At 35.5% G+C, this 24849-nt stretch overlaps 1 protein-coding gene across 2 annotated transcripts; it reads right to left on the reverse strand.

Annotated features, from left to right (window-relative positions):
* Window positions 1-491: 491 nt before the first annotated feature.
* Window positions 492-23955, reverse strand: LOC107552726 (uncharacterized). Of its 2 annotated transcripts, XM_016234698.1 has the most exons (4): window positions 23829-23955; window positions 22714-23130; window positions 5155-5444; window positions 492-2026 (listed from the first exon to the last, which is right to left on the reverse strand). In XM_016234698.1, the coding sequence occupies exons 3-4, from the start codon at window positions 5417-5419 to the stop codon at window positions 1572-1574; spliced, it is 720 nt and encodes a 239-aa protein (XP_016090184.1). In that variant the 5' UTR covers window positions 5420-5444; window positions 22714-23130; window positions 23829-23955; the 3' UTR covers window positions 492-1571. The 2 variants fall into 2 exon arrangements, with proteins under 2 accessions (XP_016090184.1, XP_016090183.1); XM_016234697.1 differs by lacking the exons at window positions 22714-23130; window positions 23829-23955 and adding an exon at window positions 15802-16008.
* Window positions 23956-24849: the final 894 nt, after the last annotated feature.

The raw sequence follows: 24849 nt of genomic DNA on the forward strand, positions 1-24849 counted from the left end.
CTGATGTCAAAGGAGAACGATTTTAAGCTGCACAATATTTAAGTACCCGTTTGGCTTTAGAAAATTGCATATGGGAAAATTTGCCCTGGTCACATTTCTGCAATATATGTACATCAGTAATAGTACTTCATTCATTTTATTTTTTGCATTACTGTAGTGAGAATGAGTGCAATGAATAGCCAGGAACAATGTCAAAATAAAAATGTTCTGTTCTTGACAGGTTTTGTGAGATTTAACCCAATTTACTGTTGCTTTAGAACCCCAAAACCAATACTTTGATCTAAAGAATCAAGAATTTTATGAATTTTATGAATTTTATGAACTTGTACAGCAAAAAATGGTTCTTATGAGGACAGATCTTTGTTTAATGTGAAGTGCTACAAAGAACCTTTATTTCTAACAGTATAATGTTCCATCTGCATAAATGAAGGTTACAATTACTTGTCCATAAATGTGTTCAAGGATAATAAATGTATATATTTGCTGTTGAGAAGGACCAAACCTGGAATTACTTTCCAAAAGACAATGTATCTCAAGTATCATTGTCTAAAAGAATGTAAACATGACCATGAGAAAAATGAACTTTTAAGATCTTTGAGGGACAACACCTTTTGGAAAACTTTTTAAGCTAAACGTTTCCCTATTGGCCATTGAATTGGATTGCCTATTCCTATTTTAAATGTAAATATCAGGGTGTAAATTGTCTCAAGGACAGGAGAAGCTTGGATTTGATCAGACATGCTTTGGCAAGGCTTTAAGGTCAAATTCAGGGGTTTGAAATAGTGTGCATATACGTTTCAAGTGACAGTGTTGTTTTAGGTAATCTCCATCCTAGGAGATTTTGGTCGAGAAACATTTCTCTACATGTATACCTCTGATTCATATTTCTGATTAGCGTAATCCCAGGAAGTGGGTGCGGTAGAACAAGATTCATTGCATGTAGGCCTACATTCTTCTAAGAAAACAAACAAAAAAGAAACAAAGAAAGAAATGAGGTAGTTTTCACAGCTGCGTTGCACTTCATACTTCAGTGTTCAGATTCGTAACAATAGCGAGCATCATACAGTTGTCGCTGTAGCCCTCTACCATTAATCTATATATTTATATCTTCGGTTAAATACTACTATATCTGTACTTGTTCTTCTGCAGAAGTTTCCAGTGGAAGGCGAAAGTAGTCTCCCGCCAGCTTTTGGTCCCATCGAATTAAACCAGCGATCCACCTTTGGTTAAAGTCCATTGCCCTGTGCTAATCAAAAGTGCCAGTAACCACTGAAAAGGCAGAAACAAATCTTTATCCCATAGTTGCCAAGGCTTTAGACAATTCAGGCCTTATCTTTTGTGTTTTGCGTATCGCTTTTCTGTAGCTTTCACTTTTTCCATGGTGGCATTGTGGGTCCCTCTCAGCATCTTTTTCAGAATTGCAATTTGCCCTACGCTCTCGAATAGTTCCATGGTTTCTGTGTGTCACATGGTCGCCCTTTCCAAAATTCCTATGGTTACCACGGAATTTTGAAACGTTCTCGGTTGCCTTCGTAATGTATAGACATTCTCCCTGACGTTTCCACAGTTCGTCATACGCAACCGCATGCTCTCGCAGAGACGTTCTGGATGGTGTAGAACCTGTCCTTGTTGTCAAAGAAAGACATTTTCTTCTCAAACTTTGTAGGGCGACAACATGGGGCGTTGCGTGCCTTGTCTTTTTTTCCGTTATCCCGTCCTCGCCGGCCTTTCTCACTGGAGCTGTTATTTATCTGCATGTGCTCCATTACAAAGTCATAGTTGCGTCGCTCGTGGATGCACTTCCCGCTGCAGTACCTAAAGCTCACCGTCTCGTCGCTCTCGTACCCGAGCCCGAGCTCGCTCACCGTGAGCTCGATCTCGTGCAGAGAGCACGGCTTTGGGCCCTTCCGCGCTCGTTTGGTTCTCCGTCCCATCTCGGTTCTGATCCTCCTCTCCTTCCGGTCCACCAGGGTCGTGATCACCTTCTTCAGCTCGCCCTCGGTGAAGCTTTGGAAGAGGTACGAGACTAGAGGAAGAAAAACACCAGAGGAGAAAGTTAATACTTAGAGGTTGCTCTTTCATAATTCAGGAGACTTAACTGAGTTCTCAGGCCAGGAACATACTTTACACAAGTATGCAAATGTGTATGCTTTCCAAACATTTACTAATGTGCCGTTAAACATACTTAACGTGCGTTTGTGTTACTGTGCCGGTAACAAACCTCAGTTCTCAAAGGGCGATTGAATGCCATTAAACCAAAGCCAGGCTAATTTAGCATGGATTCCCTCCAGAGTTTCTGTGGTTTTGGTTTTGGATTTATGAGTAAAAATAAGGTCTGTTTTTAATGTTACATTAGCATTTTGTTCTACAACATAAATTATGCACAATCAGGCTTCAGATGTGAATTTTGAAGCCACTCTGGGTCAGACAAGTTGCTGTGTAAGAATTACAGCAGTTGCTTGTCAAGCATATGAACTCACATCCTTGTAGTTTTTGTTGTTGTTGTTGTTGTTGTACTTTCTTGCAAATTGCTTGTTTTTTACAAAATACATTGAATTATGTTCTTGTCTGAGGTCTGATTTTACTCAACAACAACAACAAAAAAAACTGGGAAAAGCTACTCAAATGCTAAAAATCTTTTTGATTTTGTGTAAAAGCTCAAAAGACTGTAAAAGCATATTTAATTTGACAAATGAAAACAAGGCTAAAGTTGGGTTTAGATGTTCAGTTCATTTTATAGGTTCATTGGACCAGCATTGAGTCAGCATTGCCACTGAAAATGTTATATTCATCCATTTTGGACATCCATTTAATGTCTTGCAATGCAAACTCATTGTATTCTACTTTGTTGTTTCAATTCTGCTGATTGGCCATATGGCCACAAAGGTAATGTTATTAATCTAGCTGGCTAACACACATGTGGTTAAATATAACTTGAAAGCATTCAGTAAAAATGTGTTAAAGCATCATGTATCATTGTTTTCCAGCAAAAGTGTGGTTTTGAATTTATAGTGTTAACGGCTGTCCAGAAACAAAATCTATATTGTTGAACCCTGGATTTTATATTTTTGTACTTTTCTTTCATTTTCATCTATGTCTAATTAGATATTTTATGGCGTCTACCTTCACTGTGGTCTCTAGAACTATAAAATTAATGTGGATAGGCAGTATGTTTGGGCTTTATAGTTAGAAATTTGAAATGTTCGATATGACTTGGTCTTGAGATATCTGACTTTGATTGAGACTTTAGTGTCTTGGCAAGCACAGTTTGAAACTCTAAAGGCGACGAGTGAAATTGCTTAAATCTTATTTTCTGGAGACATGTCTGAAAAGTGGGAAAATTCAGCTTCAGGTTTCCATGTGCTCTTCATTTTCAATTCTGTCTAGGTTAAGGCTGTGCAACTAAATGCAATTGCAAAAATTTGTGAATGTAAACATACCTAATACATTTCGATGGAAGTGAATGCATGTGTCAAACTCTAGGGCTTAACCTGCACATTCTGTTGTTAAGAATTAAATCGCTCACTTTAAACCATTGTAATGATCAGTTGTAAAGCAGGATTATGTCCATCTTTAAGATGGCTTTAGAGCATATTTGCACTGACCTTTTGCTACTCCAACCCTGGCCCTGCAGTACCTAATAGTGCACATTTTGTGTGTTTTTTCTAATCAAAAACACTCCTGATTCCATTTATTAGAGACACTGAGTTGGGTGTCAGCTAAGGGAGACACCCAAAATGTGTACCAGGTTGGGAAACACTGTTCTATATGTAAGATGAGAATAGGTCTGCTTTTCTTTGCAGTCTTTACGAGTCAGTCCGGGTGTGTATTAAGAAAATTGCTTTTGCATGCAAGTGCACACTGTTCATGCAGCCGTTTCAGCATAGTGTATGAAGGGGTTGAAGAAAAGGTGTGAAAAATATTGTTGACAATGATAAACTAAATTTAGTTAAAACTAAACTTTCAGCACATCAACAAAACGTCCAGTGTACCTTATGAGTTAAGGCAAGTAAGTGTCAGTTTTGAGATGTTGTTTCAGACCAATGGAAAGAAAACATCCACTTTATTTTATTGCACTCCATATGTTTGTGTCTATAGATTTAAAGGGGTCATATGATGCGATTAAAATTTTTCCTTTCTCTTTGAAGTGATACAAGGTCTTGGTGCATAAAGAAGATCTGTAAAGTTGCAAAGACTAAAGTCTCAAATAACACTTTTCATTACACCAAATAGGCAAAATAATGTTCTTTTTAGTAACATCATATGACCCCTTTAAATTATAATAAGTATATTTAAAGTTTTTCTCTACTTCTGTAGCACTTAGCTACATAGGAATACAACTGTAAAGTTGTCTATATTCTGAGGTTTTAACAGAGAGGATTGTTTATATATACTTTGCACTGATAAAACCATCTTTTGACAGTATTTTCTGATTTATGTGAAAGAGAATTCCAGAGTCTCCTCTGTAAAAACCTTTGACTCTGTCAACAAAATGAAACAATAATTTCGAACCTGTCTTTATCCTTCTAGCTATCAGTGCAAATGAGTGCATATTTAATTAGACACATCCTTTGCACATTTAAATGTACCATTTCAGAAAACTTTAATGCCAGAGAATGTTTGCAATTCTTAATTTAATCAATCAACTGGGCAAGTATGACACTACGTGATGTTTCTTTTATAAATACAATTGCGTCCAAAGTTTTTTCGTGTAAAGTATAGTTAGATTACTCTGTAAACAGGTTTATATAAGTATATGTACATTTATATAGGTTATATGTATACATTTATAGGATTACTTGTCTGTCTATATGTAGCACTGTGGTCCTGTGAGGCACAACATTTCATTCCCTTGAATGTCTCCACATATTACAGAATGACAATAAAGCTTGTTTGAACTTGAATTATATCTACTAGTTAAATGTTCTACTCTGTTCACCTGGGCGGTCTTGTCTTAAATATCAAGTGAGCTGACAGACCGAATGTTAAATGAGGAGTTATGTGAGTGAGCAGCACTGGCTGCAGAGGCTTGTAGTATAAACATGACGGCGACTGTAGAATGACATATTAAATCCTTCCGTCATGTCTGTGTTAACGCGACCTAATCCACACTGGCACTGTCGCTAAGGAAAACAAAAAACAGGTTTCTCTTACATTCTGAGAGAAAAGAGCCCATGTCCTCAGTGGCTCTGACTGCTCGGCGCGGCATTGGCTTCCTCGATGAGGTTGATGAGAATGAAGATGAGAATGATGGTGGCGGTTCAAGTGCTGTGGTTGCTGGCTGTGAGGAAGGGTCTGATGATATCCCTAAGGCCTTTGGGTAGGAAGACCCAACAGGTGATGTGGTTTTCAAAAGCAGGAGGAAAAATGAGGCACCAAACAGGATGAAGGCGAGGGTGACCTCTTTCCATACCCTCATCTTAGAGCAGCGTGGAGCATTGAAACTGAAAAACACATGTCAGAACAAACCCATTAGACAACTCGTCGATGTTTGGTTAAGCTCAGACCGACTTGCTGAGATTTTTATCAGTCTTTTTGAAATATGTGGCTTTCTTCCTATTTATTGAAAGCTTTCAGTGAACTGTAAAAACGTTCCTGAGGAATAGTGGAAAAATGAATTAAATGAATAGTTTGCACAAAAATGACTTTGTCATCTTGTCATTGTCTTTTAAGGTAGAATATCCAGGCTTTTCCATTCAACAAAAGTGGATGATTTATACTGCTAAAAAGGGCAAAAAGCATTATAAAAATGCTGTCCATCATACACATATAACTTGTGTGCTGTAATGCTAGTCATATTATAACTTATGTGAGGAACAAACTGAAATTTAAGGGATATCTATATTTTGTATGGGTCTGAATTGCACATTTAATAGCATATGCTCATTTTCCTTCACTTGCAACAATCTTCAAATGTGCATTTAAAGTTAGCAAATTTCAATTTAATATTTTCATACTGTACATTATAATGTTGTGATGTCTAAAGTCACTTTACTATTTAATATTTGTTTTTAGTGTTTTATTTTTGATTTAGAAAAATATATATATTTTAATATTTATATTAAAAAATGTATATATTTAATATTTATCTGTACATAAACAATTTTCATTCAGAAATTGCTTTCAAATTGAAAAATTACAGAGAAATCACAAACTGAATGAAACGTGAAATATTGAAGTATGAATGTCTTATAAAACATACTCCAATAATATTTTTTTATTTACAACTTTAAAAAAAATGTTTACAGTGTATCAGCCAGAATTTTAATATCGCACATGCCTAAATTTAAGTCATGATTTTTTTTCTGCAATAGTGCTCAAATCTCTTTTGCTTTGTTGTTTAAATAGGTTGCATCACTATCAGTCATATCATGTGACACAAAAACAAACTGCGTTTGGTAGCTGACTTGATGCATCTTAAAGGACTATTTTTCTTTTTCTTTCCAGAACTTGCCAGTATAAATCCTAATCCACTTAATAATGACAAAAAATGGCAGTTAATGATAACTTAATTTTTTTTTGTGGTGAACTAGTATTTTAAGACTTAAGTATGCACTATAGGGACTAAACATTTAGTGTACTTTAGTTTAGTTGTACTTTGCTTTCAGTAGCATACTTGGCATACAATGTGTGTTTTTTTTAAATAAGCCTTAAGTATACTATAATACAACCTACTGTCTGTGTTGATAGGTTAGTTATCATTTGTGCAGGATGAATAGAATGAGGTTCGTTCTTTCAGGTCATTGTCTCCTTTCCCCAATTGATTCCTCATCTTCATGAAGGTGTGTCCTTCATAACATCCACCTGGGTGGAGACCCGGCATTATCGTACGCAAGCAAGTCCAAACAATTAGTCCTACTTTTCCTTAGGGGGAATCTTTGTTTGCAGAGATGATCCATTCAGTGTGAGCAGATTTATGACGGTAAACAGACCTACATTAGTTGTTGAAATTACCTACATGGGTTGAGATGAATCTAGATTTATTTTGTTGCATTTTTCTTAAAAATAAAGGAGTTTATTGACATTTATAGTTCCATGAAGAACCTTTAACATCCATGGAACCTTTCCATTCCACAAAAGTTTCTTTAGATTTTTAAAATCTTCTTCTAAGAAAAACTGAAAGGTTCTTTGGGAAACAAAAGTGTTTCTTCTGTGGCATCACTGCAAAAACACCCATTATTTTTAAGAGTGTATGGTGAAAAGGGAATTTTGCTATAGTTACGACACTTTTTCTCGACCAAAATATTTAATAACCAAATACGTTATGGGTGGTATGGCTGATGGGCGTTCCAGTTTTCGGGAAGTCTAAAGTGCTTTCTTCGAACCTTCTATGTGGGCTTGCTGGTATAATGTCCCCTGCCAGATCTATCTGTTGTCTTTTGTTTGTTCAGCTAAACAGGTCTATGGAGCATATATCTATGCCTGCATGTACACACATATTTTTCTTTCATCCTCTCAAAAGACTGCATTCTTTCCCTGTTGAGGAATCTCTTTCCAATGCTGTGTTGTCTTTGCAGTTGAGCGTTCTTTTTTTTTTTTTGCTGAAAAGTCTTTGTTTTCATTGCTATCACTAGGTAGGTTTTCTCCAGAGTAGGAGAGGAAGGTGGAAAACTCTTCCCCAGATGGGTAACATTTAAGGACAAATCCAGACAGTATATGCTGGAAGTGTTTTGCCAGACTGACCATATATATGGTGGTCTTACTGGGTCAATGTGGGTCGGGCTGCCAATTCATGTTGGTCTAAAGTAGAGATGCTCAAACCAGTGCTTGCATGCAAATATTGGCCCATGATGATCTGTAATTTGGTCTGCCAATTTAACTTTGTGGTTTAACATTATTTGTTGTATTTTTTTTTTTTTTGCATTGAAATGTAGCATTTAAATGTACATTTTCCATTTAGTCTGGAATAATGCAAGTTCCTTTTGGCCCACATCACTTTATGAAGTTTGATTTTCGGCCCTGGTCTAAAGACTTAATGGGTTGTCTGAGGTTATGATGAATTCAGGTAAATTGCCATGGCTCCAAATGTCCCAATTAACAGAGATAGATAGATAGATAGATAGATAGATAGATAGATAGATAGATAGATAGATAGATAGATAGATAGATAGATAGATAGATAGACTGTAAAAAATTATGTCTGCCCTCAGCAAATATGGCACATTAAAATAAACAGATTTGACTTAAATTCAATTTTGCACATTACTTAATTTAAAGCTACAAATGTTACATAACATATTGAGTTCATGGTTTACTTTAATTAATAAAGAAACACAAGTAATTTTGAGTAAAGTCAACAATAAAAAAAAAAAATTAGTCAAATTAACACAATTTTTTAGGACCCAAGCAGATGTCTGCCCTCAGCAAATATGGCTAATTAAAATAAACAGATTTACCATAAAAATTCAGTTTTGCACATTACTTAATTTAAAGCTACAACTGTTACATAACATATTGAGTTCATGGTTTACTTTAATTAATAAAGAAACACAACAAGTAAATTTGAGTAAAATCAAAAATACTCAATTTTAGTCAAATTAACACAATTTTTTAGGATCCAAGCAGATACCACGTGACGAACTGGATTAACTTTGAAGCGCGCAATTTGTGGTGGCCATTTTAGTAAACCAGATCTCAGAAGAGGACTGCTCATCCACTGTGAAGGTGAGTAACTGTTATGTGAAATAAGTAGAACTTTTCTTTATCATATATTTTACTAGATATCGAATGAACACTTAAACATGTGCATGCATGCCGGAGTCACAACTTTTGTGAGACCAAAATACACATTGTATGGTTAATTTTTACAGTCGGCCTTTGATCGTAGGCTAATGCTAATCATGCTACAGTGACGATGTACCAGTGGCAGTTCAACATACTGCATGATACGACATACACATCATATGTTAGCATTGTAGTGGTAGATCTGGGCGTATATATCAGTAGACAGGCTTTCATAGCCATTCCAGTTATAACCTTCAAATGATTTTACTCGAGTGCTGTCCTGACATAAGCATTTCTGCGCGCGCACACGCAAAGCCACACAGCACAAATAGTGAACCAAGATCTTCACAACTAATTGCTCTTAAACTGTTGAATACACTCAAGGTTTACATAAACAGTCGTTTACTTCCTTAGTGAATGTAAACAGAAAACTGGATGTGTGTAAGTACATTAAATCTGTGCAATTTCATTAATGTTAATCAACACAAGACTCACTGCTCTTGACTGATTAACTAACTTTGATTAGAATCTGTATATTGAATTCATACAGTAAAGTCTACTTAAGTTTACTGTTTACTGAAAATCCTGCTTACTTATTTTAGCATTTAAATCTTAGATGTTCACTGTCATTACTGTCATGCATTTTATTTTTAATATTAATATGAATTTCTATTTCTGTTTGTACTCAGGATCACAGATTGATTGTCTTCCAATCAAAGAACAATGACAATCTGATTGCACATTACCACATTGCCAGGTGAGTGAATATGGTCAATTTTGTGTTGTTTGCTTTGAAATTACTTTTATAGTAAGTGGAAAGTGCAAATTTAAATAATGAAAATAATGACTAATCTTAAAATAAATCAAATGAAAGTTTTTTTGTTTGTTTAAATTATTTGGTCAGATTAATGACTGCTTTGGATGTCTCCATCAGTGAGCTTCATACATGTTTTAAAGTTGAGCCTGACAACCAAAAAAGCACAATATGCATTTTATTGTTTTGTGTTATAGGACACTGATCGGGAAATAGCCCAAGACGACCCTACAAGGGGGCTCTCCAGATGGCAGTCCTTCAGAGACAGAAATAGTCTTGAAAGGTGTTGAGGTTCTGTCGGGATTGTCCAGTGTTGCAATGCATGTGTTGCCCTTCTTGGCCTGATGTATTCTGTAAAACTGAGTTACCTCAAACCACTGAGGTATACATTTGATTTGATTTTTTTCAGAAAATCCTGCTTGACTTGATTGCAACACTTCTAACCCCTGATTTACATGGCACACGTCTGCAATGCGTTACGGCTCACCGTGCTGCTCCGCTAAAGATAGGCACCTAGTCTATTTTTGACAGACACTGCGCCCAAGCCGCACAGCAAATACAAAATAAAAGTTAAAAAATCCTGTCAATTTCAAAATAAACACCCTGTGCAGACTCCCGAACGTATTTCACATTACTATATACTTGTTAAGATGCCAGAAATAGATGACGAGAGGTTCATCCTCAAAGTTGACAAACACACATTGTTATATGACACCACAAATCCTTTTCACAAAGACAAAAAGGACAAGGCGTGGAGTTTAATTGCATGAGTTGTATGAGTGGAATAAACAGAATTAAACCGGACAAAATGTAAACATTTAGCCAACCATGTTAGAACAACAACAAAAAAACCCGCTTTTGATTAACCTTTATGATTAAATGCATGTCTGCATGGCATTCAGTTTATATATCTTGCTCGCATTTACTCAATCTTCCTCACTGTCAGGACAGGCGCTTCTTACCTCCAATATACTGAAACGCTTCTGGTGTGAGTTGGCACCGGAACAAAACCTCGTCTGAGCCATAACGCGCCGCAGACGTGTGCAGTGTAAATGGGGTAGCTTTGAATAACAAGATGTTGAATTTTTTTTAAATTCTTGTTAATGCATTTTTAATGCCACATAACATTGCAAAACTCACGCATGCAAATCAACACGCATACAACACCACACATTACATACTCAGCACTTCAGCACTCAAACACACAAGCATACAACACCACAAATATTAAAAAGCATGTTGATACTTACTGTTATTTGTTAGAGAATGTTTACTGTTGTTCAGTAATCTGTATTTTTAGTCATTTTCAAACTGTTTTAAGAGATTTAAGTTTTAAAAAATAAAAAAAATAAAGAAGTCATTTAATATTCACCAGTTGTCTGTTATGTCTTTCACTCATTGTAATATATAACTACTTTTAAGTATTGAGCAGTACCTAGCTTTTTTAAAATACAAAAACTTAAAATTATCAATCTAAATGAGCTTAAATTTTATAATGTGGTAAACAAGACTTTTATTGTAGAAATAACTTACATTTATTAGTTTAAACTACTTAAAATATTGTCACACCAGCTAATAAATTTGAGCAAAACCGTTCACTGGGATACTCAAACATTTAAGCATAGCCAACTAAAGATTTTTAGGTAACACTGCTTAAAATTCCATGTGAAATTTACTTAAGAAGAGGGATGCAAAAATGATGCACTATATTTTTAAGTAAATCTAGCATATTATTTTTTCAGTATAGATAGATAGATTTTTTTTAATTTATTTTTTTTATTTAATTACATTTTTTATTTTATTTTATTTTTATTTTAAGAAGAGGAGTGGTTCATGTCTGGTTTATATGCACCCTGAAAAAAATATGTACAATGAACAAGATAAAGATAATTTTTAGGGCAGTTTTTCATTGTGACCTTTTTAATGAAAATTAAATGCATTCCCCCCCATATTTAATAGTTCAAAATTTCAGAATCTTTCACCCGATTGTAATGCTGAAAGCAGTCATTTTTTGCCAATTTTAATTTTTCTATTTACTTTGATAAAAAGTATTTACTTTTATTATTTACTTGACTATTATTTACTATGATGATTATTTACTTTGATTACTTTTTGATAGTGTATCATGTGGCATTACCCTCTATGTATAGAAAGAGCTCAATGTCTGTGTAAAAAAGAGTAAACAAGCTATTATTGTTTTTAATATCAAAATGAATGCGTTTTTTAATAAGTCTGGAATTCAGTGTCTCGACGAACTTCTCAAGCTGTTGGAAAGCATGTAGTCCTTTTTGTTGTGTTCTGGTCTCTTTATCTCATTCGCTGTGTATTTTGGAAACGACATTATCACTCTCGTCACTTTCTTCACTTGACCAAATATAGATCTGGCTCGAATATAGATCTGGCACGTCTAAATGCTCAAAACGTCCAACAGATGATAATGAATAGATAATCATTATTTAAACGAATGTCATGAAAACATGTTCCGGTCATATTTCTTCCCAAACTCACATGAAAACACTGTCAATGCTATAAAAAATCTTTATGGTCCTCTAAATAGGCTTCATTTACTTCAATCAAAATGTCAAATGGATGAATTATGACCTGCATACGTTCTTGTTTGGTTTCATGAGATTTGTGTATTTTGAAATCCATGGTAATCCGGGCAGCAAAATGTGTTACAATATACAACAGAACCTTTAACCAGTACCAATAAACTGTCTTCAGATTCATACGGCATGTATTACCGCTAACGGTTATTCGCCATTTCTGCTTTAATCGCCCTTTAGTTGCAGTACAAATAATCAAACAGCAATTAGAGTTTTCAGAGATGGCCATTTGATGAATTGGCCTGTTGAGGTCAATCGTTACCATCAGTGGTGTTCTGCTAATTAACTTTATTTACACAGACCATTATGAACGCAATGGACAATTAAATTTGAGACATGCTTCATGCTGATTATTGAGTCTGACGTTAACTGCAGTGTGTTTGATGAATTATGTTATGATGTCATTGTTGTATATTAAGTGTTACCTCATCTATTTTAAACAGCTGTGATCTGACTGATTGTAAAACATTAGTGATGTAATATAATCCTTATTTCAGAGACTGCATGCAACATATTTTAGTTAATGTACTGTATATACTTTATGATTAAACCATCAAATAAGCAGCATGGTGGGCTTTAACTCAAATTAATTTTGCTTGCACAAGCTGCAACTTTGCTCCTTTAGCAGGTACTTCCATCTGAAATAAAAGCAATTTATTATAAAGGAGCCAACCATGTCACAATTCAGAATTTTTAAACTAGAACAGTAAACTTATTCTGGTTTACTTTTGAATTGTAAATATTTTCTTCATGCATTTATAACGAATCCATGACAGAAAGAAAATTAGATGCATCGCATTTATTCCATGTGCATTAAGTTTTGAGGCCATTCACACTTTTTCTTATTTTTTCCGCCCCCAGAAAAACAGACCAAAAATGTTGATGATTCATCATAAAACTATCTTGGTCTAGGATGTACTTTAAAACAATTTTCACTCAGAAATAGCAAGTAAATGTCATAAATATTTACAAAGAAACAGCAAGTGACACGTTGAATTAAACATGAAATTTGTAAGTAAAAAGACAGAACGTAGAAATACTATTTTATTGTAAAAGCTTTGTTTATTTACCACACTGTAAAATAATTCAGCGTGTGCAGTCTAATCAGATGCTGCAAAAGACTAGCAAGTAGCAAATCATGTAAAGGCTGTTATGATTCAATGGGAAATGCATTAAAAAGGCTTGTCAGAAGGGGTTGAGAGGGCTTTGTAAGAAAACAAAACAAACTTTTTTCCCTGGAAGAGAGTGAATGTCTGTTTCTTTTCATCTATCACAGCATCAGGAACTTCACATCTTATCTCTTATCTGTAGCTGGCGAAAACAGATAGTTTAACAAGAATTCACATTGCTGTCACACTTTACAGTTTCTGAGAAGCACGTGTCTGTGTAATCTGATAAATGATGTCGTCGCAGTGCTCTGATATGATCAGATTGATTACAGTATGACAGGATACAATATTCCAGAAAAACAAACATTTGTCATTTGGAGATCACAGCTGATATTGATGCCTGTCCTGTCAGCCTCATGCTTTTTTTGCATGAGATATTAATGTGCATTGCATAACGGTTTCTATGGTGTCATATAGGAATAGGTACATACTAGAAAAGAAGCTGAAAAATATGATTAGAACTTAAAATAAATTTAATATGTGAATATATTGTAAAATGTAATTTATTGCAGTGATACAACACTGAATTTTCAGCATCATTACTCCAGTCTTCAGTGTCACATGATCTTCAGAAATCATTCTAATATGCTGATACGCTGCTCAAGAAACATTTCTGAGTATTATCAATGTTGAAAACAGTTGTGCTGCTTCATATTTTTGCGGAAACCGTGGTGCATTTTATTTTTCAGGATTCTTTGAATAGAAAGTTCAAAAGAACAGCATTTATTTGAAAAAGAAATATTTTGTAACATTATAAACATCATTACTGTAATTTTTAAAATCAGTTTAATGCATTCTTGTTGAATAAATGTATTCATTTCTTTAAAAAAAATCTTTCTGACCCCACACCTTTGATCCATAACGTAATGCGTTAGTATAGAATTCGAATTTGGCTCATCCAATCAGAATTTAGATTCAGAACTGTCCATTAAATAATTTGACTCTTGTTTTAAACTAAAGTTTTTCATAACGTGAAGCTGTTTTGCAATGATAGACTTTATATTATTCATTTGTTGTAAATAATCCGATATTTTGGAACTGCATGGACACAAACCAAAATAAAACGGTAATATATTTAATTCACTGTATTATACAGAAATAGCCATTGCCAGATGGTTATTTAATACATAAACCATTATGTGTAGTGTTACCGCCAAAAACAACATTGTGATTTATATTGTTAGCGTCATATGATATTACGCATGCTGTGACATGAGGTTTTGTTCGTACCGCCCACCTATAGACTCGCATTTGCTGTTGTCAACTTGAACACACCCAGCTGTAAATTATATGACTGCATGTGTGTCTAAAGTTTTCTACTGGCAATTGCAAATGATTAGAAAACATACAGTGTGACAAACTATCTGTTTCCTGAACAAGTTTTTATCAGCTCTGGAAAGGTTCTCATGTTCGAATTCAAGTGAGAAGCTTTCCAGAACTCAGGAAACTGGTAGTTTGTCACTCATGCTTAATTTCCAGTAAATGTACTGAAACTTGAATTTTTGCTATCTAAAACACATTTGGCAACATCCTTTGAATTTCCATCACTTTTCCACTGTTATTTTTGATGTAGTTGTTTTTGAAGATTTTTAAAAAAGTTTAGTTTTTTTCACAGGAATCATTCTCAGAATGTACTGGCTATGTTTTCTCAAAGTTATGAACAAACGTTCTGCCAGTAACAATAATAGAGCGTTTGTTTAAAGTTACTGGTCTTTAATAACATTCCCAAAATGTTAGCACAAAAATGTTTAATTTAAACATTGTTTAAAGAATGCATTTTTTTTTAAACATTTTAATTTGGACGAACATTTAGTGTCGTGTTGTGTTAACTATTAACTAGTTTCAGAAAGTTCCGAGAACATTCAAAAGTAACGCTCCCAAAATATTTACAAAATGGAACGTTCCCTTAATGTTTTTTCTAATGTTTGTATAAATAAGAAAATAACAAGTTTTAAAACTCGTTTTTATAGCTTAATGTGAATGTTAACCTTCTAAGAAAGTTTTTTTTTAAGCTGGGGAGGTTGACATTTTTTACTTTGTTTAAAATTATAGTAAGATCTGATTTACCGGAAAGAATTTGGTGTATAAACAATTTCACTCAGAAATTGCTAGTAAATTTCACCAACAGTTACAAAGAAACAGCAAGAAACACTTTGAATTAATACAAATTTTGAAGTAGAAAAACTGAAACAGTATTTTATTTTAAAACATACTCCAATAATCTTTTTTCTTTTTTTTTTTTTTTAACAGTGTAGAAAATAGATCAGACTTGTCCAGGACTTTTCCATTAACCTTACATTTGACATGACTGTAAGAACCCTTTTCCATTTTCAGTCCTGTCACTCGCATTTATCAAATAATCAGCCTCCATAAAACACATCAGCTAAACATTACAGTTCAAGAACTCTGTGTTTTAGAGCCATAAACTGTAGGGTGAAAGGTGAAGCCATTTAATGCATGATAAATTCTGATGAAGCGTGACACCTACTTTACGCTCTTCATTGAAAAGCACAGGCGCGTAAAGCTTTGGTCACTTCAGCCATTTGGGTGAAGGCCTCGCACCACTCGTGTCCATCACAGGGCAGATAGATGGCGGCTGGAGAGCAGAAGGGGGTAGGAACGCACTCCAAAGATCAGGCTGGGATTAGCACTAATGCGGCCTGCTTTATCTAGCGTCACGTGGGCTAACACCTGGGATTGGCTCGCGGGGTCTGTAAACAGTACACTTAATGAGTTTGGATTTACTCTGAAATACTTGTCTTTAGAGCATTGTTTAATATTTATTTATTTTGTTACTTTATTACTGTGATTTTTTTTTTTTTTTTGCTTGTTATATTTTTAGGTCCATACTAAAAGCCTAACCAGGGACAAATAAACAATATAATACATAAAATCATAAAAAAATTAATTGTTATATAATAATACATTTTCATTATATAATTTTTAAAATGTTTATATTCATTATATATTTATTTTGATTTATTTTATACACTGCAAAAAAATTATATTAGTCATAAACAAAGATTATTAGAATACGTTTTACAACAAAATACTATTTCACTTTTTCTACTTCAAAATTTCACATTTAATTCAACGTGTTACTTACCTTTTTCTGTAATTATTTGTGAAATTTACTAGCAATTTCTGAGTGAAAATCGTTTCAAAATATTTTCGATGCATATTTAACTTTTTTTTGTTTTTATCTGTTTTGCTTTCATTTGTATTGTTTTTCTACTTCAAAATGTAATGTTTAATTCAAAGTCCTACTTGCCGTTTCTTTGTAATTGTGAATTTTATTAATATTTATTGAATGAAAGTGGTTTCTAAGTAAATCCTACACCTTTTTTTCAGTGCACGTGTGCTAGTATAGGCTGAAGTTTATTTAAAGGTTATTTGTGGGCTAATTAAAGCTTTGGTATTAGTAGCTCATTTATATATAACAATTCTGAGTACGACTTTATCTCTAGACTGTTCGTTCTTGGCTGTGTCTGATATAAAGATCTCAATCAAATATAAATGAATCTAAAAGCTTCAATCAAGTCACATGTCAGCTGCTAACCCCATCACTAGATTCAGTCATACATACCTGCGTTTGACTTGATGTCTGAATACCATTGCATTAGATAAAATGTCAAAGTGTGTGTCATTTACTGTAAAGAAAGATGCACAAAACACATTTGACAAAATCATAGATGTCGTATTAAAAAGAAAGAGTATTTTGTTTGTTTATGGTTACTTGATGATGTTGAGAGTTAATGTGATTTCTCTACACCTAAAAATCACCAAAACACCAGCTGATTCAAACACACTGAGCCTTCAAAAATGAAAAAGAAAGTTTAGTTTCAAGAAAAGATCCTGCCGCATTTGAGATACTTGCTTTGATATGTTGTTATCTAATGCAATGACGTTAAGACATTTTTACATCTGGCTAATTAAGTCTAAAAGGGTCCAGATACTTTATACGGGCTTCTGTATATGAAATGTTTGCAGCAGCTGAAGTGGGTCACTTACAAATCGGCCAGTGGTTACATAACTAGACTGCATAATAAACTATTTCAACATCTATTGTTGAAACGGTTTGCTAGTCTCTGTGTATTTAATTTCTGAATGCGTATTTAAACAGAGGAGCAGTTAGCATGCTAAGTTATCAGTTGTTATGCCAATGTGTCCTATCATCTGCTGACCCTAAATGTTGCATATAAACTAAACATGATGTCACATTCGGGCTCAATTTCAAAATATGCCATAAACACCGACAAAGGCTCTGAGCATCTGCTCATAGAAATTGCATGTTTACTGGAAGTGTTAGTCGACAGCTGTGAAAGACACCATTTAGCATTTAGTTTGTGTATTTGGAGGTCAGCCAGTCCATGTGTGGATGCTATGTCTGAAATACAACAGCTGTCACTTTCTAAACCTGTGAACGAGTGTAAAATCGGACCATAACCCTGGAACTAACACTTCAATACGTTACGCTGAACGATGCATATATCTGTATGAAGAGGCTGAAACATTATGCGTTAGCGACGTGCTTTCGTTTTGACAGTGTAAAGATCGTGCGCCATTCAGGAGAATGGAGAATGCCTTTTCAATTATAATTCAATTCATTTTTTACAATGCAGTTTGAGTTTAAATGAGTGTAGGATTCAAATCAAGTTCAAAGAAATTCATGTGAGTTTTAACTAGAACAACAAAGTTTATCATATATTGAAATGTAAGCTTTAAAAAGCCTTGTTTGAAAGTTTTAAAAAGCTTTAAAATTTAAAGGTTTATAGGCCGTACATATTTGCTACCTGTTGAAATGTTTGTCTTCTATGGTTGAAAAACACTTAATTTCACAGAGTGCATTACCCGTGTTGTATAATTAGAATTGCAATTCAGTAGATACTCGTGATTCCAACTGCCCCTTCGCCAGGAGTTTGAATGACAGGTGATCTGACATCATAATAACCATTTTGTCAGACAAAACAAACCAGGGGTGCATTTCCTAAAATCATCGTTAGCTAACTATCGTCATTAGTTCCACTGAATTCTATTGGCAACTACGGAACTTGCGACCGCATTTGCTTTTGGGAAACGTACCCCAGACAGGAGAGTAGAAAAACATTGGTGGACTTGAACTTGAAAAATGGTGTGTATTGACGTCTTTCCACATGCTGAAACAAGATACCTTCTGATGTTCATTCATGTTTATTTTGTGCTACCTGTATAACTAGTAAAGAGGAAGAGATGATCGGTTGAGCTGAGGAGCTAGAGTGATCTGTCACGACACATTAAAGAGCCACAAAACGGTATTTATTGTTTGAATTTCTTAAAAAAAAATTACACTATTTGACAGCTGAGACTTTCATATCAAAAGAAACCTGCTCTGTCAAATTTCAGTTTTTTCAAATTCCATCCCATTCAATTTCCTGTTTGTTGTGGCCAGTTTAAATTCACACTCAAACATTTTGCACAACCCTGACAGATGCTTCAACAGGAAAATAATTGCTCAATTATTGCACATGCTTCAGAACATTGTGCCAAGGTGCTTATGCTGGTGATGTGGGTTTGAATTTGGCTTGTGGCATTTGCCCATCACATTCATCTAATGTGTTGCGAAACTTATCAGTGCCTTTGGAGAATGCAGGAGTTACATTAGCTCTGACCACAAAATTAGACGCTGATGAGGCAAGATGCACATTTTCTTCTCACTCTTCCCAGTTAATATCAGTATGTTTAAAAGTGTTCATTCAGTTCAAGTTGATTAAATATTAAACTGAATATGTTCTAAGTAAAGCATACATGTGTGATTTTGTGTATTGTTACCTTGCTACTTTTACTGGACACATATGGAGCCAACTTATTAGCAGTCTGTGCACAGTGTATAATGTGGGAAAAGGTTAACAATGGAGATTCCTCTGATGAGGTGTCACATTTAAGTGTCAAGTTACCTTCTCTTACTCTGTAATGCATTCTATTGCTTTGCATCCAACTTGTGCACTGGTTTGGTGGTTCTACAGAGTATAATGTGAATATGTACGACTGTTACGAGGGAATATTTGGTTCATACAAACATTATTCTTAAACGTCATTGTCATTGGTTTGTGCAGAGATAGCAATTGAGGGATGAATATTCAACCAGTCATTTTAATTTCTTTATTTCTTATTAAAGATATTTATGGTAGCATCTTTTTATGTGCTTTAATGTATAGAATTCTAAACATAAGCAATTGTTGTAATGCGTCAGCTCAGATCGCGAAAATTTATTCTGGCGAGGCAAGATGCACATGTTTTCTTCTCACTTTTCTCAGTCAATATTGTGTATAATGTGGGAGGAGGTTAGGGCAACGGATATTATGTCCCATATGTTCTTCCAGAGCCAATAAATGGAGGTGGTTTGAACCTGACCTGTTGTCCTCAGCCTGATGTCTCTTATGGACAGAGTTGGATCTGCTACACAAGGATAAACAGTACTCTCATCTTCTGTCCAACATTTTACCTTGTTTTATTTTATTTTTGGGCCTTTTGCCAATTTCATTTATAAGCAGTGTAATTTAAAAGGACTTCAACTCCCTTTCAAGTAAGGCTGCACAATTAATCAAATTTCTAATCGCGATTACAATTATGGATGCCACAATTACGTAATCGTTTAAAGCGGCAATTATGTTATTCTGCGTGCTTAAGATGTGTTTTTTTCTTTCTACGTGTTATCTTAAGGGTTTTTCTCATTATTTTAATTTTAGTTGTATAACATTATAATACCATTCATATTTTTATTATTATATTGTGATCATCGTAATTAATAATCACAATTACAATTTCAAGGGAATAATCGACAATTATGATTTGTGTCATAATCGTGCAGCCCTACTTTCAAGTGTTTTATCTCTTTTGATGACAAAGAGTTTGATTATATTCTGTGATACAAAAGGGTACAGTGCGCATGCCAAATACCTCTTTTAAATCTGATTCAAAGTCCTCAGTGTTTCGCTAGTTTTATGTAATTCTGCCCTGTTCTGTATCTTTAAGACCTTTTTTGTTTTTCATTTTCTGTGCAGATTTGGAGAGGAAAGTCAGCTGAATTCAGTGTGGAATTATACAATGTATGGATTTTTGTGCAATGGATTTATACAACAGTTCACCAAAAATATATTTCCAAAACCATATCTTTCCAAACCTGTATGAACAAAAGAAATGTTCAAAAAAAATGTTTTATGTTTTACCCCAACTTTAAAATATGATATTTTCCTATCAGCAGAAGAAAATGTGAAATGAGTTTGGAAAGATTGAGTGAATATAGAGTGAATATTTTAAAATTTTGATGAACTATCCCTATTAAGAAGCAATTGGTGCTGTTTTGCATCTTTTGTGCTGACTTTGAGAGGAAAGTTTGGAGAATTCAGTGTAGTAGATTTATATTAAGTACTTGATTTATGTTAAGTAAAATGTGGGGACGGGGACAGTTCACCTAAAAATCTACTCACCCTTAAATATGAACACAAGAGATACTAAAAAAGTCTGTTCAATGAGATTCAATGGGCTCCAATGTTGTTTTTACCCCAAATTGGAAGTTGGAATGACATGAGGGTGAATATCTTCATACAGCTGGTATTAGTAGCTATGTAATATATCCAATTTTCCTGTTTTATTCACTAAACAAACACACAAAGGACAGGGCATGTGCAGAAGTTTGTGACTGACAGGCATTCAGTCCCATGGAGTTTCCGTGTGGGCCCAGTCAACAGTTTAGTTCTGTGGTTTAATTTGTGGATCCACTGAGGATTTACTTCGGCAGGAATTTGATATCATCATATAACCGAGCTTCCAAAGTTTAGAGCAGTCATTTCGCCCGCTCTGTGTGAATGCTGCGAGTGCATTTCCTGCCATCTTTCACCCATGTTATTTTTTGTGGCTGGTAGTAAAAATGTACATCATGTAGGGAAAGACTGGAACATCTGACAGGAATAAAAGCCCAGATGCACAATGGAGAGACATGCACATGTGCGTCGCTCCAGTGATCAATAGCCAAAAAGGACGTGACCTTTGCATATCCCATCCTGATTAATGCATGCAAAACCGCAATATATTCAACACTGTTTTAATCACGTATGCATGATTTAGAACTTCCATAGTTGTTGTTTTTTGTTTGGCAACAGCTGTGTTATCAGATATTACAAATGGATAGTCAAATCTGTAAACCATAAATCAGTTGCATCGTGGAATTTTACGGTCTGGATTCAATGCCACAAATGTTTGCTTTCGCAAGCCAATGAAGAAATTCGCCTCAATCCAGACAGTTCTGCGTGCCGAAGAGCAGATCGCACTCAAATAAAACCCTGGTGCTATTGTGCGTGATGGCATTTTAAACATCCTGATGATTAGCGACTGGCACACTTCAATGCAGCTTGCTCTGAGCATGTCGGAGCAGGACAGGCAGAGAAAACAAACGCACCCATCCAAGATCTTCTATAGGGAAAAATGCGCGGGGATCAAAATGAAACGTGTCAAGCTCAGGGTCACATTTCGAATGGATAACGCTGCACCTGCAAGCCGATTTTGAGAGTTCCCTCTGAGGTCTAGGGGAAAGAGTGTGGGTGAAAGCATCGATTTTACAGTGCAGACCTTACTCAGGCTTGCAAACTAAGCCCGATTGAATCCCAGGTTACGGGAGTTGAAAGGCTCAAGTGAATATAAGCTTAACCTGCCATGCCTTTGGCACCTCAAAATGCACCAGATCCCATAGACGAGTATGATTAGGTCATCTCTATGGGTCAGCTGCCATATATCAGCCTTTCTAAATGTATGAAACAAAAGGGAACAGTCACAGTCTTCAATAAGAATATCTACTAGTGCATATCTGGGATGCAATAGATTTTGTCACAAGAGTAAATGCGGATTAACCCAAAGGGAGTTCCTGAATAACAACAGATTGTCTTTGGAAACATCAAACTACTCATAAATACCTCTGGCCCGACAGAGATCCGCTTTGCAAAGGTATGGGTTAAAAAAAGACTTTGTCAAGCTTGTTGAACTCAAATGGACTGTAAGTGATGAATGGTGGCCTGAAGGTCTAGGGCAGGAATCAAAGGTTCTCCTAGGGGACTTTGTTGTGGTCTAATGTAAAAAGCACCAAACAGGGACTTCCCTTTTCTGTCTAATGCATCTGATAAAACAATATAAGATCAAGATTTCTTATCAAGAGACAAATACAGATGTCTTGGTAATCTCTGAGATGATATGACTTCCCCAAGTTCGGAAAACTTCAGCATCTTGATTCAGTTAATGTAACAACCTGTTTACTAATCATGATCTATGCGCTCTAGCACAGTGGTGCTTCCTGAATCTGTGGCGATCTGCAGTGTTTAACACCCCGGCTGTAAGTAGCAGCTTATGCTAACAAAAGAAGATGTGTCCTTACCAAGTGGCCAGCTAAGCCAGACTTATCAAGGTGGCGTTGTGTTGGGTTGACCTCAGGCAACAGGAGGGGAGGGCAAATCCCTCATGGAGGCGCTAGCGTGAGCTGTCCATCCACACTGTATATCCATGTAATGAGTCGACGGCGAGAGCCTTCTGCGGGTTGGTTATGAAGTACTCTACCAGTGTCCTAGAGATTCCTTCTCATGATGACTTCTCCTCCAGGCTTTTCCAATATATGTTTACATTAAGATTTCTTCCGGCCACTCTGGAGGTGGGCTCGGAATTGCCTCATCCTTTGACATAGTTGGTTACGCAAGTCCGAGACGAGTAGATTGCGGCTTTGCAATGTAAATCACTTAGGAAAAGAGCCTGTGCTTTTGGGTTCAGGTGGTTTCTGTCCGTTTTTAGGATTCCAGATCTGAAATACACAATCCAAATTGGCAGAATGAACTTTGTGCACTTGGTTAAAGACAGCAGCATAAATTAGCATTATTTGGTCCTTAATGTGGAAGCAGGTGGATGTGCAAAAACTAGCAATTTAAGGCTTCTCCCATATCAATAAAGTATTGAATCCGATTGAAATTGTACCCAGTTCCTAATGCTTGGTAGAGTATCATATTGTTCGCTTGTAAACATGCAGACTCTTTAAAAATCTATTTTGAGTAAAGTCTCCCATGCAGAGCGTTAGTAACTAGAGTTAGTCCCAACGCAGAGCATTTCAAATCAATCCCTTATGAGGTCCCTCTCAGTTAAGATGCGTATGTAGACAGCACAGCGGTTCTCTATGGTTTTCGCAACAGAGCTGTTAAGTGAAGCCAAAACATTTTTAGTAAACTTTAATTCGTTCCAGATCTTCACCCTCATGTAGGGTTTAGACCAATGTAGACCAAAACCAAATTTAAGACTAAATCCGACAAGCTCTTGGTGTTTTAGTCTGAAATTCATTTTCAGATTTGTTTCAACATTCTCATCTACACCATTACTCCATAAAACCGTAGATTTACGGACTTTACTGTCAATCCAAATTAAATATCATTTTGAGACAAACCTCACTGCAATCTGTTTATAAAGTACTTAAACCGTCTAAGCTTGTTCCTTCAGTGCTTCCAGACTTACCATGTGCCATGTGAAGCTTACAGGTTGTCCAGATCCTGGTTTGGTTTCCTCTCATGCAAAGTCCTTCGTGCGTAAGATCCCTGCCTGTGTGTAAAGCGATGTGTAAGAGCAGGAGTTTGCGTGTGTATGTTTGTAGGGGTGTGCGCATGGAGAACTCCCCTTGGTCCCTGTCAGTCTTTCTCCTCCCTGTGTGTGAGACTCCTCCTCTACCAGCTCGCTGATCACTGGATGGGTCGGATTACCGTAGACTCTAATCACTCGCGGCACAGTCTTGGATCTCCCCCTCTCTCACTGGACGGGGCCTGGGGATGCTCAAAACCAAGGCACAATGAACACCAGAGCTTTAAACACCTACTGCAGTGCACACCACATGCTCGACACCTGTAATGTGGGACAATCCATATAATTCACACTTATCCTGCCAGACTCTCTTCAGACAGAGTCACTTAACTCTATCACTGGCTTTTAATTAATTAATTATTTTTATTTAAGATACTTTAATATAGTTTAATAATGTAAAAATAATTGTAATTATTTTATAATAAGAGACTCTGCAGTGATCCGTTAGTGACTCACTGAAGCCAAAATCATCCCAATTAAAAGAACCAAAGACTTAAACTACTTCAGTCTGTGTGCATAGAATTTATTTAATACACGAGATTCACAATTTGAGTTGAATTACTGAAATAAATGAACTTTTCCACGACATTCTAATTTATTGAGATGCACCTGTATATACAGTGGGTACGGAAAGTATTCAGACCCCCTTCAATTTTTCACTCTTTGTTATATTGCAGCCATTTGCTAAAATCATTTAAGTTAATTTTTTTCCTCATTAATGTACACACTTTGCAAAAACTGATAAACGCCACTTAAAAAAAAAATTAGCTGATTGCTGTGCATTATTCTCCACATATAGTGCGATCTGAACCCTAAACACGTTTTGTCAAAAAAGCCGGTTTTGTCCACTTTCAAGGCAGTTCATATTTTACTGCAGAAGCCGACAAACGCCCTTGTTGTT

Source organism: Sinocyclocheilus grahami, unplaced genomic scaffold (assembly GCF_001515645.1).
Source record: "Sinocyclocheilus grahami isolate Dianchi unplaced genomic scaffold, SAMN03320097.WGS_v1.1 scaffold456.1, whole genome shotgun sequence".
Taxonomy (NCBI): domain Eukaryota; kingdom Metazoa; phylum Chordata; class Actinopteri; order Cypriniformes; family Cyprinidae; genus Sinocyclocheilus; species Sinocyclocheilus grahami.